Source organism: Brachycentrus maculatus, unplaced genomic scaffold (assembly GCF_059751285.1).
Source record: "Brachycentrus maculatus isolate JH-2025_06_01 unplaced genomic scaffold, ASM5975128v1 h1tg000007l, whole genome shotgun sequence".
Lineage (NCBI taxonomy): Eukaryota > Metazoa > Arthropoda > Insecta > Trichoptera > Brachycentridae > Brachycentrus > Brachycentrus maculatus.
Window position 1 is genome coordinate 2,308,140 of NW_028280762.1, and position 17,682 is coordinate 2,325,821.

The 17,682-nt window shown below is 31.1% G+C and overlaps 1 protein-coding gene across 8 annotated transcripts in view; it reads right to left on the reverse strand.

Moving 5' to 3' along the window:
• Positions 1-17,682, reverse strand: part of Klc (kinesin light chain) — a 104,490-nt gene that overhangs the window by 83,431 nt on the left and 3,377 nt on the right. Inside the window, exon 1 of one of the 8 annotated variants that reach the window (XM_088260346.1) lies at positions 9,480-9,619. The exons of the other annotated variants lie outside the window; for them this stretch is intronic. Within the exon in view, the coding sequence (XP_088116472.1) occupies positions 9,480-9,508 (29 nt within the window). The 5' untranslated portion in view covers positions 9,509-9,619. Of the gene's footprint in view, positions 1-9,479; positions 9,620-17,682 lie in introns of those variants that run through there. 8 annotated transcript variants of the gene reach the window in all.

The window sequence follows — 17,682 nt, forward strand, 5'->3', positions numbered from 1 at the left end:
AACATATATGGCTGACTAAGTATTGCACCCACCACTTAGTCAAGCTGGAATAAAGAGTTAAAAAAAAAAAAAAAAAAAAAAAAAAAAATATATATATATATATATATATATATATATATATATATATATATATATATATATATATATATATATATATATATATATATATATATATATATATATATATATATATATATATATATATATATATATATATATATATATATATATATATATATATATATATATATATATATATATATATATATATATATATATATATATATATATATATATATATATATATATATATATATATATATATATATATATATATATATATATATATATATATATATATATATATATATATATATATATATATATATATATATATATATATATATATATATATATATATATATATATATATATATATATATATATATATATATATATATATATATATATATATATATATATATATATATATATATATATATATATATATATATATATATATATATATATATATATATATATATATATATATATATATATATATATATATATATATATATATATATACAATAAAAATTATTTACTGAATTATTAATTAAAAACCACTATTACTTAAACACGTGTTTCCATGGATTCCGCATCATTTTCAAACAATGTACGTGAAACTAAGTCAACGCAGATAAGGGGTAAATAGTGCAGTAATACATATGTACGATTCCCCTGAATAAATCGATATTTCAATATATTAATTATATAGTATATATATATTTTTGTCCGCCTCCGTAGTGGTCAGCACGCTCGGCTACCGTTCTGGAGGTCCGATTCCCAAGGGGGGTAAAATAAATATAAGTGACTTTATTAAATATCACCCATTTTTTCACTGTCATATTTATTCAATATTATCCTGGACTAGTACCTGAAGCGGAGGGCTGATCACCTTTCCTTCATGTGTAAACGATCAAGATAACACTGCGTTTATATGACGCGGTGCCCTATGCACCATTGGGGTGCGGATAAGGGTTTTATTTTATTTATATTATATATATATATATATATATATATATATATATATATATATATATATATATATATATATATATATATACACACTCGTATATAACGGAAGTAACCCCGGAAGGACGGAAATTATTCAGAAAACTTATCCTTTTAAGAGCGAATCGTCCACATACGAATGAATGAAGTGAATTTTATATTTTCACACCACCGAGCATTGTTTGTATTACGAATAGGGAATTCCTGTGAAGTGCATGAATTTCATTTTATAGCCGTACCTAAGATAATACGAATTGGAAGAGCTGGCGTCGACAAATCAATAAGAAAACGTAAAACGGTCTTTATGTGATCGAAATATGCCGGTTTTATATTCGATTTGTTGTATGGGTGTGAAACCTGGACCATCCAAAAGTACGAAAAAGACCGGCTTGAAGCATTTGAGATGTGGGTTTGGAGGAAGATGACCAAGACATCATGGGTCGTAAGGAAGTCCAACGAAAAGGTGTTGCAGGACGTAAAAGAAAGAAGAGAGCTTATAAATCATATTTTTAAGAGGAAGGCCAAGCTAATAGGGCACTCAATTAGACATAGCACCTTTCTTAGCAACATCTTCGAAGGAAGAATCTTGGGAAAACGAACAAGAGGCCGCCCAAGAACTTCATACTTCCAGGATTTGAAGCGGCTCATGGACGTCTCCTCCTATTCGCAGCTCAAGAGGATGGCGACTGACAGAGACAAGTGGCTGACACAACAAGGCGCTGCCTTTAGAAGATGATGATGATGATATTCGATTATTTTATCACTACAGTAAAACCTCGATGTAACGGACTAATGAGGGGATAATAACGTCCATTACAGCCAAAAGTCCGTTATATAAAAATATGTTTAAAATAAATCAAATAAAATCTTTATTTTTTCGCAGATGTGGCACATTTTATAAAATTTATAAAATAAAACTATTTTTTTAAACCACTTTTTATTGGTACTTTTCTCCAACCCTAACTTAATAACCCATTCCTTAATCCCGTCCACTTATGAATTTTTCAATGTTTTAGATTTAGTACACGTTTAACCCTGATGACGACAAGGTTCTTGTCGAAACCGGTTGGAGAAAAGTACTAATAAAAATCGTTAAAAACAAAGTAGTTTTATTTTATAAATAAAAATTATAAAAAACAAAAAAAAATACATAAATTGTGTCGGGTTGTAATCTCGTGATTAGTATCGCGGAATTTTAAGTCAGAGTTTCTAGGTTCGAACCCACTCTACCACAATTTGATACCTATTTCTAATAATGAGCCGCTTAGGCTCACAGAAATAGTCTGAAATAGAATTATTTGTGTAAATAATAAAAACACAAATATTTCTCTTTTTAAAAAAAAATAAAATAAAATAAGCAATACATATTTAGATATAAATAAACAATACAAAAAAATTATCTTCGGACACTCATCGTGAAGTGACTTTGCTGTTTGATATCGACGCGCTTGCTTTCGGTAATCCTGCTTTGAAAAAGGAATCAAGTTTTGTTTGCACTTTTGACTTTGTTTTTTTTAATTATCAACTCTCTTAAATTACGAAAATGCGTATTATATTTACTTATTGATCGGATTTTTGTCCGTTGTATCCGAAGTTCGTTAAAAAGAGTTCCGTTATATCGAAATTTTACTGTACTTTCCATGAGAAATGAAAACACCATTTCTTTGTAAATTGTCTCGCTTTTCTCAGAGAAACTTATCACCTTCTTGGCACGCGTCGGAGAGTGAAATTCGCGTTTGATCAGAATCTGTAGAGTTTGCGAATACACTTTCAAGGCAATCTGGGGGCACTAATCTCTTTCCGCAATCGCAATGCGGTATTTCGGACACACTTGAACATGTGGAAAACGTGACAAGGCAAAAATTCACCCGATGAGGGTTTTTCTTCAGAAAATGAAGAAATCCATAGACAAAATACCTTCTCCACAAATTCTGATCATAAATTGCGCGAAGGCAAAGGGTTCAAATTTACATTTCAGGGGCGCGAATACAAATATATCGCGTAAAATACAGGATGGTGCAAAATCAATCACCCTATCGGAAGATGTTATCAAAAAACATCTACCAATAGGAATATAAAAATGTCACTTTTGCTGGGATAAAGTACATTTTATGGGCATTCCGAAAACATGCACAACTGAAAATTGACGATTTTTTATGTATGACGTTGTTGAAAGGAGTGAGCGAATTGGCGTTGTACTTTAACCATGTTTGACATTTGTGAACTAAACAGCTGCAATTTACAAACAAATTTGGGGTGGCGCAAAATTAATCATCCAATTTCGTTTTTGAATAACTTTTTTACTAAATAAAAAATATATGTTTTGAGTGATGGAAACATTTATTTGGATTTTTTTTGTTAAGTGGAAAAGATGATATCCGTCAAGTGGCCGCCGCCAGTGTTGATACAAATTTGTGCCTGTTTTATCAATTTGTTTGTATACTGCAACTAGTTCACAAATATCAAATATGACTGACATACAACAACATATGCAAAAATTATAACATCATCCGATATGGTGATTCATTTTGCGCCACCCTGTACGAAATGCCAACTAGACTAAGGAAATGGGCAGAATTTGTCAGCAGCATTAACCTTGTCAATATGTTTTGTATGCACAGCATAGGTACCGTAGAACTACTACGTAGGGCTACTTGAAATTTGATGTGTTACTTGAGCCCAGAACAAAAAAAATAGATCTGTATTTGGTCTACAATAATGAACGTATCGACATGATTCATTGTTTCCCTGACAGTTAACATTTATACGTTCATTATTGTAGACCAAATACAGATTTTTTTTTTTTTTTGTGCTGGGCTCAAGTAACACATCAAAGTTCAAGTAGTCCCGTTCTACGGTACTCTTCGAAATGACGCGCCTAAATATATATACACATGTAACTTCTTAAGACATGAACCTCACATCACCCTCAAAATGTCAAATATGTTATTTATCTCAGCACATCCTCAGTGCCCTGGTGACATTTGCCCGCCTTTATTTCATTCTCCCTGCCCTATATTGAACGCTCAACCCAATTCCGCAAAAGTAACGCGTTGACATTTTGCAGCAGATTCTTTCTGGGATTTGTAACGCGACCGGCGGAAATGCCCCAATTCGGAAATTCGTTACGAAGGTCCAATATTCTGTCTTCATAGAACATACGCGCACACAAATAACTCGGGTAATTTCGGTACAAACTTTTCCAATAAGAGAAAAATACAATTTTATAACCTTGTTTGCGACAAATAGAAAGTGACGTAAGCGAAATATGTTAGAGAAAAATATACACAAGTAAAATGTATACATTTATTTGGTCGGGTTGATATTGGGTATTCGTTTACAGTAATTGAGTGACCGGATCCCAATTTTGAACGAATCCCGATCACTAAAGCTAACATGTTCACTGGTGTGCTGAATCACAGATTCATCGATTCACTGATAAACTGTCAACCGAAATGCTGAAAAAAAGGTCGCCAAGAATTTATAAGTAAAAACTCAAGGTTTTACGATAGGAAAACAAAAAATTTTGACCATTTTTTTTGTCGTTGGTCGTCGATATAATTAACAGAAAAAAAGTCGTCATGAAAAATTTAGAAAAAAGGAAGAATTTATGAAGACCAAAATTAACTTTTTTTCTCCCTCGCTCGTTCTACAATTGTATCTTTTAATCCATGAACCACTTAGGCGACGATCGTACTCCCGTTTATCGGACGAAAGATCTATTATTCGATTGATCCGGTCTTAGCGAACGGATCACTTAACACGTCCACTGATTCGGATTTTTTGAATGATCGAATCGTACCCACCTCTAACGTATAGTAATAACAAATTAACGGAAAATAAAATGAGGCAAGTATTTACATAGAAAAATACTAGTTTATCTATGGCCCAGTTTATTTAAAGGAATATTGAGTAAGAAATACATATTTAAAACGAACAAGAAGTAAAAGTTAACGTTGAAAGAGTAAAAATTAACCAGGAAAACATAGTCGCCTTTATTTCTTATTAGATTCTATATTAAAAAACGACGGTTTGAGAACATTTCTAATATACAGCCCATCTCGGTGGACCTAATCGCGTTAAAGCCAGCTTCACCACGGTTTATCGCCGGAATTCATTTAGGTAACCTCCGTTTTTCACCCCCATGAAAAGGGAAATCCAATAAACTAGCATTTTGGTTTTGACGTTTTGCCTCTTCGTCAGAAACAGACATTATAAAGTCATAAAAAGTAAACTAAACGAACTTAGTGTAACAGATTTTACTCCTCACAAAAGTCTTATAATAGAATATCTGAAACGGAAAATGGGTTCTTTAAATGTGACAAATACATCCACCCCAGATACGAAGGATGAGAAAAAATTAAAATAGTTTCGTCTTTTTAATTTGTATTAAAAACGAAGATATTATATGAATAATGACGAAAGATTGGCTGTCTTTAAAGAATTCTTACAAGTAAGAAAAAAACAAAGTAATATTAAAACAATTAAGGTTTTTGAAATTTCTTAATTAAACTCTAAAGATTATATATAAATATTATATTTGTAAGTACCCTTATCCTTATCCGCACCCCAATGGTGCATAGGGCATTGCGTCATATAAACGCCGTGTTATCTTGATCGTTTAACCATGAAGGAAAGGTGATCAACCCTCCGCTTCAGGTACCAGTCCAGGGTAATATTGAATAAATATTACAGTGAAAAAATCAGTCATATTTATTTAACCCCTCTTGGGAATCGAACCCAGGACCTCCAGAACGGTAGCCGAGCATGCTACACTACGGAGGCGGACGATTATTATATGTGTAACGTTATTAATTATAGATAAAATACTTGTTTTTTACAACTTGAGTATTATAATTTAACGACTAGTTTCGGAAGCTACAGATGCTTCAAACAACGGGTTTGAATATAATCTTATCACTAATCACTTTATATTCAAACCAGTAGATGGAAGCATCTGTAGCTTTCGAAACTAGTCGTAACAATATAATACTCAAGTGATAAAAAACAAGTGATTTATTTATATTTGATAGTGGCTTCATTTATCTTTCTTCTCTCTCATGTAACGTAATGTGCCTAATAAACGTGACGCTTCCTTGAAATTTTACTTTCCATCCTGTTTCGAATTTTGATTTTGTAATTGCCGCCTAAGAAGTTTCACTTCAAAAAGAAGCAGTAGTTATTAATAACATAATTCAGTAATGGTAATCACAAAAAGGCATTAAGAAATTGCGCTAGTCGCCAAAATACACGTAATGGATTATGAACATCTATTATCTAATACAAATATAAGGTACAATATAATATTTTCCATTTCATGTTCACCGGAAGCACGAATCATAAATCGATAACAAAATATGGCTTAAAAATAACAACCATTTTCAGAAAATGCGTCACAATAACAAAAAATGTCCCTAACGACTAGCGTAGAAAAATATGAAAAACTGAAACTATGTTTATGAACCAGGTTTCATTTTTATGGACATGAATTAGGTCAGATTTCAACATTTATATTACGAAATCGGTTAATAGTTGATTACTAATACTGTCCGAAGACAGTAAATATAATTTAGTTAATATGTTTTATGTATTTATTTATGTTTTATGAAAAAATAAAAATAAAATAATCATGTAAAATGTTAACTGGATTTAGATAAAATTAAATTGATCCTTAATGAATGCTGGGCCTTCATGTGTGCATGGTAATAAATAAATATTTATGAAATTAATCCTGCATTTTTTTAATAACTTGGAAATTCATTTACCCGGGAGATTTTCTTTCTCTATTCATCCTAGAAAATAGAAAAACTGCTGTGATAATTATTTAAAAAATTAAATTAAAATAGAAATATTTACATTTGTATTATTTACAACAATACTTCAATTTCATACTTTTTCAGTGAGCCAAAGTGGCTTATTAAAAATATGTATCAAATTGTGGTAGAGTGAGTTCGAACCCAGAAACTCAAGAGTCCGCGACACTAACCACGGGACCACAACCTGATACTTTTGTATTGTTTATTTATATTACACAGACTTCCATTTACTTCCTCATCTATGTTGAGATATGAATATAAATAACTCTTAAGTGGACGAACCTAGATTTGTGAACAAAGATTTGGATACACCCAACATATTAATAACTCCTTGATATTTCGCTCACTCCTTTCAAGAACGTCATAAATCAAAAATCGTCAATTTTCAGTTGTGCATGTTTTCGGAATGCCCAGAAAATTTACTATATCCCAGCAAAAGCGGCATATTTTTAACATAATATTTACCCGCTACAGGGCAGAAAGTGTTGTTTTTGCATTTTGAAGGAAAGGTATTGTTTAATTTTTTTTTTAATAAAATAAATATTTTTCAAATGGAAAAAAAACCTTCAGGTTTTACCTAAAAAGATCTGTTGCACACTAAATAGTTCAATAAGTGGCTTGATATTTATATTTGATACATTGTATTAATTTTTAAACTTTAAAAACGTTCTCCTGAAAAATGACGTTTTTTTATTTATGACGTTCTTGAAAGGAGTGAGCGATTTGTCATCTCTTGTAAACTGAACATTGACAAAACAAAAAGCTGTTGAAAGGTTAACCATTAGATATTTAAAATGCGGAGTTCCTGAAGAAAAATGTCGGATAAAAATACTAAAATTGGTTGTAGAAATATATTTTTGTTTATTTCTGGCGTACTGAATATTTTATAGTAAGCTATTATTCGGTTAAATTTAACATTGGAATTATGGTAGACGACGAAAAAATAGAAATCTGCATTCATTATATGGAGGTCGAAATATATTGATGATAGATGAAAGATAACATCATATTATACTTGTGTTCAACAAAAATATTCGTTATTGAGAGCACTTCGTTTAATAGAAGTTCGTTATACAAAAATTCACCTGTATGTAGATATATCGATTCCGTAAAATTTAGCCCATTTTGTAAGAAATTACTTCAAACACGCTACTTGGTACTTTCGCCTATTCTTAACCTTGAGAAATATAAATTCATATAATGCAATTACGAAATATCAGTATATCGTTTAAAGTACAGAGCACGGATGAAAACCTACGCAAATGGTGTATAATAACGTACTAATTAATAGGATTTCAACGAAATGTTATAAATCTAGCAATTATTTCAGGCTGTTCGCGTAAAGCCAAATGAAGTCGTTATTATTAAGATTGCGGTGGAGCGAAATGGAAAATGATCTTTCAAACCGGGTGCGTTACAAAAATTCAAGAAAATCCCACGCTAATTCGTTCGCTGGAAATTTGTGAAATCAAGACGTTCTCTCAAAATATGAGTGACTGGATTTGTTAATTATTCGGTGAAAACAGGTTTTCAATGTTTCATTTTTGAACAAGTAGCAAAAGCGCCGGGAATCTGAACAAAACTCATCAGAATCTCACGATGAAATATTAAACTTTTCAGGTGATATTTGATATTCCAAGCGAAGTATCTTGACTCCTGTAAAACCCCATTAAAATCTCGAAATATTTATCAGCAGTTGAGCGTGAATAATTCATAGTATTTTTTTCAATACCCAGTGGGTATTCCGTTTTGAGGGTTAAATAAACATTTCCCTCGCATAAATACTTAAACAAAAGCCATGCGAAGGTAACACTACGCTCAATTAGTCATTTAGGGGTTCATTTCATCAAAGGGTCGTATTTTCCAGACGAAACTATTGTACGTAGCAGGTAGGAAATTTAACATTGAAAATCACCTAGAACCCATTGATTTATATATATATATATATATATATATATATATATATATATATATATATATATGTATATATATATATATATATATATATATATATATATATATATATATATATGTATATATATATATATATACATATATATATATATATATATATATATATATATATATATATATATATATATATATATATATATATATATATATATATATATATATATATATATATATATATATATATATATATATATATATATATATATATATATATATATATATATATATATATATATATATATATATATATATATATATATATATATATATATATATATATATATATATATATATATATATATATATATATATATATATATATATATATATATATATATATATATATATATATATATATATATATATATATATATATATATATATATATATATATATATATATATATATATATATATATAAATCAATGTAATAATATATCATATTATACGAATACTAACACGCAGACAGGAAAAGAAACATAATATTAATATAATAACAAAAATTAATATATAATAACAAAAAAAATCTTTCAAATCTAGTGACATTTTAACAACAATTGTCCATTTCTGGGAGAAACATGCTAATTTAAGTGAAAAATAGATATGTTTTACTTACATTCTGTAGGCGTTGAGAGTTTTTGACATTATATAAGTTGTTTTTAAACTAAACTAACGAAGCTTGATATTCGCAAATCCATGACTTATAGCAACCACAAAATTAGTTATAAACAATTTGTTGAGGATTAAAAACACACACTGGAAATTATACAGTATGATTAAAAACACCTATTTGAACACTCCACTTTTTTTAAGAAACGCATAGAATACGTAATCGTACATTTGATTGCAACACTGCTTTATAAAAATAGATTTTTTTTATAAAATGCATGCACTGTTCATCTTTTGATAATCAAATACTTCAATTGTTAATTCTGTGTATAATTTTGCGTATATCTTGTATTATTATCTTATCTCAGATTATAAAAGTAGGGACAGAAAATAATATTGATAAAATGGTAAAAAAATATATATAATCGATATTAAGTAATACTGTATATTGATTATTAAGTAGTTCTTATCAAAGTTCTTCTAATAAGTCAGCATATTTCTTAATTTATATAAAAATATTAAAACATGAATATTATTTTTATAAATATAAATATATATTAAAAAAAACAGTATAAAATGATAATATGAAACAGACATTTAAAAATAAAGTGCAAATATATGTTTATAGTAAAAAGTGAATTAAAAATTCAATACCAATTTTCATACTAAGAAAATCTTGTAATCAATGAACGAGTATTATATAAGCAGTGGCGTACATTCCATATAGGCGCATAAGCAGTGTCTACCGTAATGGAATGGAAAAATATGAAAAACAATGATATTATTCAAAAAAAGATTTTGAAAAAACTGATAGTTTGAGCCGCTCAGGCGCACATAAATAGTATGAAATTGAAGTATTTTTGTAAAAAAAAAAAATATTTCTCTTTTTCACTTTAAAAAATATATTAAATAAATCAACAGTATCACATGCGTATAGTCCACACTAAAGCGTATGACAGATGGTGCGATGAGGTTGGTTTATAATTTTTATGAAAATACAAAGCGTTATTAATTTTATTTATGAACTGCGGGTTATTACAGCTAATTTGATTCGACAAACACGTATGATTTCATTCAGAATATCCAATTTTTGATGAAACAAAGGCGTCGCGCGTCGTCGATAACACTGGCCGCGTGCTGTGCAGGAGTGATGCGTCCACCCCCTCGGAATACTGCGCGCCAACTGGCGAACCGGCGCTACCCCAAGGAAATTTGTAACGCAAAGGGCTCAGGATGACGCATGCCCATATTTTTCCCATTTTCTCAATATTTAAAAAAAACCTAACTGACTAAACATCATGTCGCTTCCCCAAAGGTTAGGTAGAGAGAAAATAATGATAAAATTGTAAAAATGTAAGACAATTTATTTTTTTAACAGTAGTTTGATAATGCCCTAATAAGGCGAAATAATCATCGTAGATTTTTTTTTTCTATTGATTTTTGTTTTTTACAAAATAAATATTTAAATAATACAAAATAGTTGGTAAATATACAATACATTTCAAATATAACGTTTCTACCTCTCTAATAAAGTAGATACTAGTGTTTAGAGAGGGAGTTCGCTTTACATTTTTTTTTATTAAAAAAGTAAATTAAAATTAAAAATTTACAAAGTTAATAAAAAATAAAAATAAATATTCTTTGGTATGGAGTCTAGGTAGGGGTGAGTCTTATATGTTTCTATATTTTAGTTTTGATGTTTTAATGTTTTCAATTTAAATTTTTCAACTTTGGTGTTTTTTAAAAATAGAATGTAAAATTAGTGTTTGATCTTAATATTTGAAATAATAATACAAGATCACACCAATCTGCCTTAAACAATCTTCGCCTCTTCCTCATTCATTGCTCTCCTCAAACATACTTCGCGTCTAACAGACAACTGAAGGAGGCCTTTGTTCAATACTGGACACAAGAAGAAGGCTTAATCTGATCTAATCTAGTCGGATTTAAAAAAAGTAATAATGGATGAGTCCGAATGGACACCAAGAGCTTCTATACCAGACCTGGGAATGTGACGGAAGCTTTGAAAAAAAAAGACCTAGTCAAAATGGCACGTAGTACAGCCTCAAGGGTGGGGCCGACTCGAGTACGTTTGGGTGGGTGGCTATGTGTACGCCTATACCACAGAGCGGGTAGTGCTTGACTCACTAGCGGCGCTGTTCGACGGTGAAAATTCCCATTTCTAAACGCCGCGGTCGCCGCTAGAGGGGACCACTATGAAGTACTGGAATAATTTGATGAAATCCGACAGTTCTCAAGCCTAAAGGCGCACTCGAATCGTACTGATAAATTAAACTCAATTGTATTTCATTTACGTTTCAATTTAATCAAATTAAAATGATTGATTACCGTTAATTCAATTATTTTAAAAGACAACTCATTAAGCTATTTAAAAGCTTAGTAATAAATTTAATTTTTCATTCATTCAAACCCTTATCCGCACCCCAATGGTGCATAGGGCACTGCATCCAACCAACCATTCATCTCACCAACCATCCATCCAACCAACCATCATACCAACGCAGTGTTATCTTGATAGTTAACACATGAAGGAAAGTTGATCAGCCCTCCGCTTCAGGTACCAATTCATGGTAAAATGAAATAAATATTACAGTGAAAAAATCACTCGTATTTATTTGAACCCCCTGGGAATCGAACCCGGGACCTCCAGAACGATAGCCGAGCGTGCTGACCATTACATTACGGAGGCGGACATTAATAAATAGCCTGCAATTTAATTTTCTTTTCCGCCTTCGTAGTGTAATGGTCAGCACGCTCAACTACCGTCTTGGAGGACTACCGGGTGTGGCGGGTAACATTTTGAGTGTGTCCAAATACTTGATCACAAATCAGGATTATCTCCAATCCTGGGAGTTATTTTTCATATTATTTTTTGACATCTCATCAATGATGAAGAAGAATATGGAAGACCGAACATTTACGGGGCTGACGACCGTCATAGGCTGGTTAAATCACTTTACACACGTGTAAAATTCACCAATTCTACCCATTATTGACAACCACACTACTCAAATTCTTGAAAGTTCTATATAAGTATATATGATCCAATTTCGAAACATTTTTATTGAATCACAATGTTCTTGAATCAAAAAAGCTTCTTTTCATCTCAACAATAGATGTCTCTAGTCATAGTCATAAGTTCTAGTGATTCAAGAACAATGTTTCAAAATTGGTTCATATATATAGTTTCCAAGAATTTGAGTAGTGTGGTTGTCAATAATGGGTAGATTTGGTGAATGTTACATGTGTGTAAAGTGATCACTTAAACCATCCTATGACGGTCGTCAGCCCCGTAAATGCCCAGACTTCCATATTCTTCTTCATCTTTGATGAGATGTCAAAAAATTATATTTGAATTTTAATTGTTGAAGCGCAACCCTATAAAATTATGGTAAAACGCCATAATTCTTTCAGCATTCAACCCGCGATATGTTTTGATAACAATCCCCCATATAAGCACACTAACCGTTTAACCTTATAACCTTCATAAATAAATGAATAAAATAAATAATAATTTAATTAATAAATAATATAGAATAATGAGAAATAACTTTAATGAAAATCGATGGTGTAAGGTGCTACGTGCTTCGATTACCGGTGAAAGTAAAAGAAGAATATCAAAATTTTAAGTGATGGGCCGATGGGTTCGTGAAGGAAAACATATAAAGTCTTGAGACCTTTTCCGAAAAATAATAACGATTTACTTAGATTTTTTTACAAAAATGTTATAATATCATAAAATGTTATAATAAGTAATATCAGTATATAACCACTCACTGAGATTTTTTGTCTCTTTGTCAGGACAATCACTACAACAGCATGCAAACAATACTACACGTCCCTACCATAGTAGTGAGGTTGTCAAGCATGGGTAGGATGGAGAATGTTACACGCGTGTAAAGTGATCACTTGACCAGCCAAAAACAGGTCGCAAGCCCTGTAATTACCCAGACATTCAATTCCTCAGACACATGAATTCCTCTTCATCTATGTTGAGATGTCAAAAATATTGCACTCTTCCCTTATTTCACACCATTAAACATGCATCTTACATCGTTTTGCAGCACATTCGTCTGAGAGATCGCTTTTGGACTGTGCATTCAATCTACTTTCATCCTTCTTTTGCCGACTTCTCGCTTCGCTTCCACACATAAGGGTTGGTACCAGGACTCCCGACAAATTGTTTTATTAGCTTTTAACGCACAACCGCAATCAATCTACGACCGCAATTGGACCTGCCATATCGCTCAGTCCTTTCAACAACGTCATAAATTAAAAAAAAACTTGATTTTTCAGGAGATCGTTTTTAAAGTTTAAAAATATAATACAATGTATTCAAAATAAATATCAAGCCTCTTATTGAACTTTTTTAGGTAAAACCTGAAGGTTTTTTATCCATTTGAAAAATATTAAGTAAGTATATTTAAAAAAATAATTAAACAATACCTTTTCTTCGAAATGCAAAAACAACACTTTCTGCCCTGTAGCGGGAAAATATTGAGTTTAAAAATATGCCGTTTTTGCTGGGATATAGTACATTTTCTGGGCATTCCGAAAACACGCACAACTGAAATTTGTCGATTTTTGATATATGACGTTCTTGAAAGGAGTGAGCGATATCATCGCGTCAGAGAAATGAGTGTTACAGAGTATCGATTTGGGGTCTCGCCCGAGTGCCCGTGTGCCCGGGTCACGCATTGGCAGAGGCGCATCCTGTGGGACTGCTACGCGAGAAATACGCGCAGTGTGGAAGTTGTAATGGTTTACAATTATTCGTAGCGAGAATGCACCGACTACCTCCGAATGGTCGGCAATTCAACACGTTGACTGCCAACTTCGAGATAACTCGAGTTTGCGTTATTTGCTAGGACGCCGACTACGAGTTGTCTTGTACTGTGTTTACTTGCCGTATTCGTGTAGCTACAATAAAATTCGAAGTATATTAGTGCTAATACTGATAGAAGGCTTCTAAGAAGAGAAAAAATCAATGCTGGCTTACATGAATAGAAAATTTATTTTCATTAATTGATTCGGCAGTCACTTTGTGGTAAAATCTATCCATTTTTAATTAATGTTTTACTTAGTAAATACCACTATTATTTGGATGAATTTTGGAAACACTTTTTGTTTTAAACACGATTGATTGATTGATTGTGGTATTTACTAAGTAAAACATTAATTAAAAAATAAAATTTATTAATAAATTAACAGAAAATATAATTTTATATATTTTTTATAAAGTCAAATATGTAATCTTTTTATAGAATTGGCTTTTTAGGCCAAAATTCTGGAAATTGCCGTTGCAGTTAACGTGTTAAGGCCCAGTATTCGTTAAGTTGTAACTCAATTTTCTTTAAATCCTGGTAAAATTTTACGTAATTGATTTTTTTCTTAAAAAACCATTAAAGAAAAGATTTATTGAAAGGTAAGGAGTAAAAAATATTTTTTCCTTTTATATTCTAAAAACAAACAAATATCCAATATTCGGTCTTTAAAATAATCGGGTGTGAAGAGACGTGTAACCTCTCCGGCAGTCGGCCGCTGATTAAATTCTGTGTTTGTGAGTGAGGCCTTAAGCCGAAGAATCGGCCGACCAGTCGCCTTTAGTGCGTATTCACAATTGTGAGAAGACGTCTAACATATTTTTATCAGCATCTTTTAAATGATTGGAAATCTTGCACTAGCGCAAAATGACGTTTATTTTATACATGATCATCAGTATCATTCAACACAGGTCATAAGACCTGTAAATACACAGACTTTCATATTCTTCATCATCCATGTTGAGATGTCAGAAAAGTATCATTTGAATTGTTGGGAATCCTGCATTAGCGTGAAACGAAGTTTATTTTAATCGTGATCATCATTTAACACAGGTCATAAGCCATGTAAATACCCTAACATTCATATTCTTCTTGACCTATGCTAACATGTCAAAAAAGTATCATTTAAATTGTAATTGAAATCTTGTATTAGCGCATTTTAAAAATATTTTAATCATGATCATCAGTATCATTTAACACACGTCGAAAGCCCTGTTCATACCCAGGCTTTCATATTCTTTCTTCATCATCTATGTTTAGATGTAAAAAAAATATAATTAAAATTGTTGGAAAACTTACATTATCGCAAAATTATGTTGATTCATTCATCATCCATGTTGAGATGTCAAAAAAGTATCATTTAAATTGTTGGAAAACTTACGTTATCGCAAAATTATGTTAATTCATTCATCATCCATGTTGAGATGTCAAAAAAGTATCATTAAAATTGTTGGAAAACTTACATTATAGCAAAATTATGTTAATTCATTCATCATCCACGTTGAGATGTCTAAAAAGTATCATTTAAATTGTTTGAAATCTTGCATTAGCGCAAAATGATGTTTATTTTAATCATGATGTCATGCGTGACGTCACATGGTTACCGGCATTGATATTCTCCTTTGTTGGGCCACTGGAGAATGCGCCGCGAGGATAATGGCACAAATTGCGTAACAAAAATCGCCCAATCGATCACAGCACGTAAAAGGGAACCCGGATTCCGTTGTATGGTAAGTCACCGAGTCATCTTCGTTTCAGACAATTCTCCGTTATAAAAAAAGTATAAGAGGGATCGGGACCATCGACCACGAAGAAATATTTCAATACGCATTCTTAAAAAGTGTGATGAATGAGGAAAGCGTCCTACTCTCAGACCTCGCTTTGCGTCGTTACTGAATTAAGACTCATTTTCGCTGTGCGTCGTTGTTTTTTCGAACGGCGTTATATATTTTTTTAAATTATTATTCAGATAATCATTTTTAAATTTTCTAAGGGTAATTTCCTGTTTTGTAAATTTAAATGTTGTTTAAATTTGCAAACAAAACTTGATTCCTTTTTCAAAACAGGATTACCATACAAACACATCGATATCAAACAGCAATGTTACTTCACGATGAGTGTCCAAAGACAATAAATATAATTTTGATTGTGTATTGTATTGTTTATTTATATCTAAATACAGTTTTCATATTTTCATAATTTTTATTTTATTTTATTTATTTTAAACCTATCTTTATATAACGGAAGTTCGGCTTTGGTTTTTTCGGTTTTACTGTATTTCTAAATTAGCAGTAAAAGGTACTTGGATTTTAATAAAATCAAACATGGAGTTTGATTGAATATTATAAAACCAACAAAAACATGTCAATTATTTAACATCAAATCTATCACTAAGGTAAATCGATCATTTTCTGCTCACACCACACCTGAGTATGAGAACATTTGAATTCACATTTTAGAGAAAACGGTAGCAAAATCAAAAGCGAACCACAAAGAGCATGAAAACACTCAACCCTTTAAATTTCGACATTGACATTTCGCTCACTCCTTTCAAGAACGTCATAAATCAAAAATCACCAATTTTCAGTTGTGGATGTTTTCGAAATGCCCAGAAAATGTACTATATCCCAGCAAGAGACATATTTTTAACTTAATATTTACCCGCTACAGGGCAGAAAGTGTTGTTTTTGCATTTTGAAGAAAAGGTATGGTTTAATTATTTTTTTAAATATACTAAATATTTTTCAAATGGAGAAAAAACCTTCAGGTTTTACCTAAAAAGATCTGTTGCACAGTAAAAAGTTCAATAAGTGGCTTGATATTTATTTATAATTCATTTTATTTTATTTTTAAACTTTAAAAACGTTCTCCTGAAAAATTAAGTTTTTTGATTTATGACGTTCTTGAAAGGAATGAGCGATTTGTCTATTACACACTTACTATTTTCATGTAATTTTTTTTCTTTTACGTGTAAATGAATTGAATAAATACGTTTTATTTTAAATATACATTGATTGTCTTCTTTTCAAAATGGAGGGAGTGGGTAATATCGACTTACGCAAAAATATTTTGGGGCAATGGTTAAAAAAGTTCCCCGAGCGCTGCTCTAAAGAGTACCTACGTCTAAATGCCCACAAAATGTCAAACAAGTCGACATGCGCAACCTTCAATAGTATCACCATAGCGCGAAACCGGTTCGGTTAGTGCGGAAAAATCAATAACCGGTGATATCTTCACTAGCCGACGTTTTCCGTAAATGCACCGCTCTTGGAGACAAATCCAGATATACAAGTTCATCTGGTAGAATACTGACAATTGATACTTGTAGCAATCGATTAATTGATCGCTACCGGAACGGATGACCCG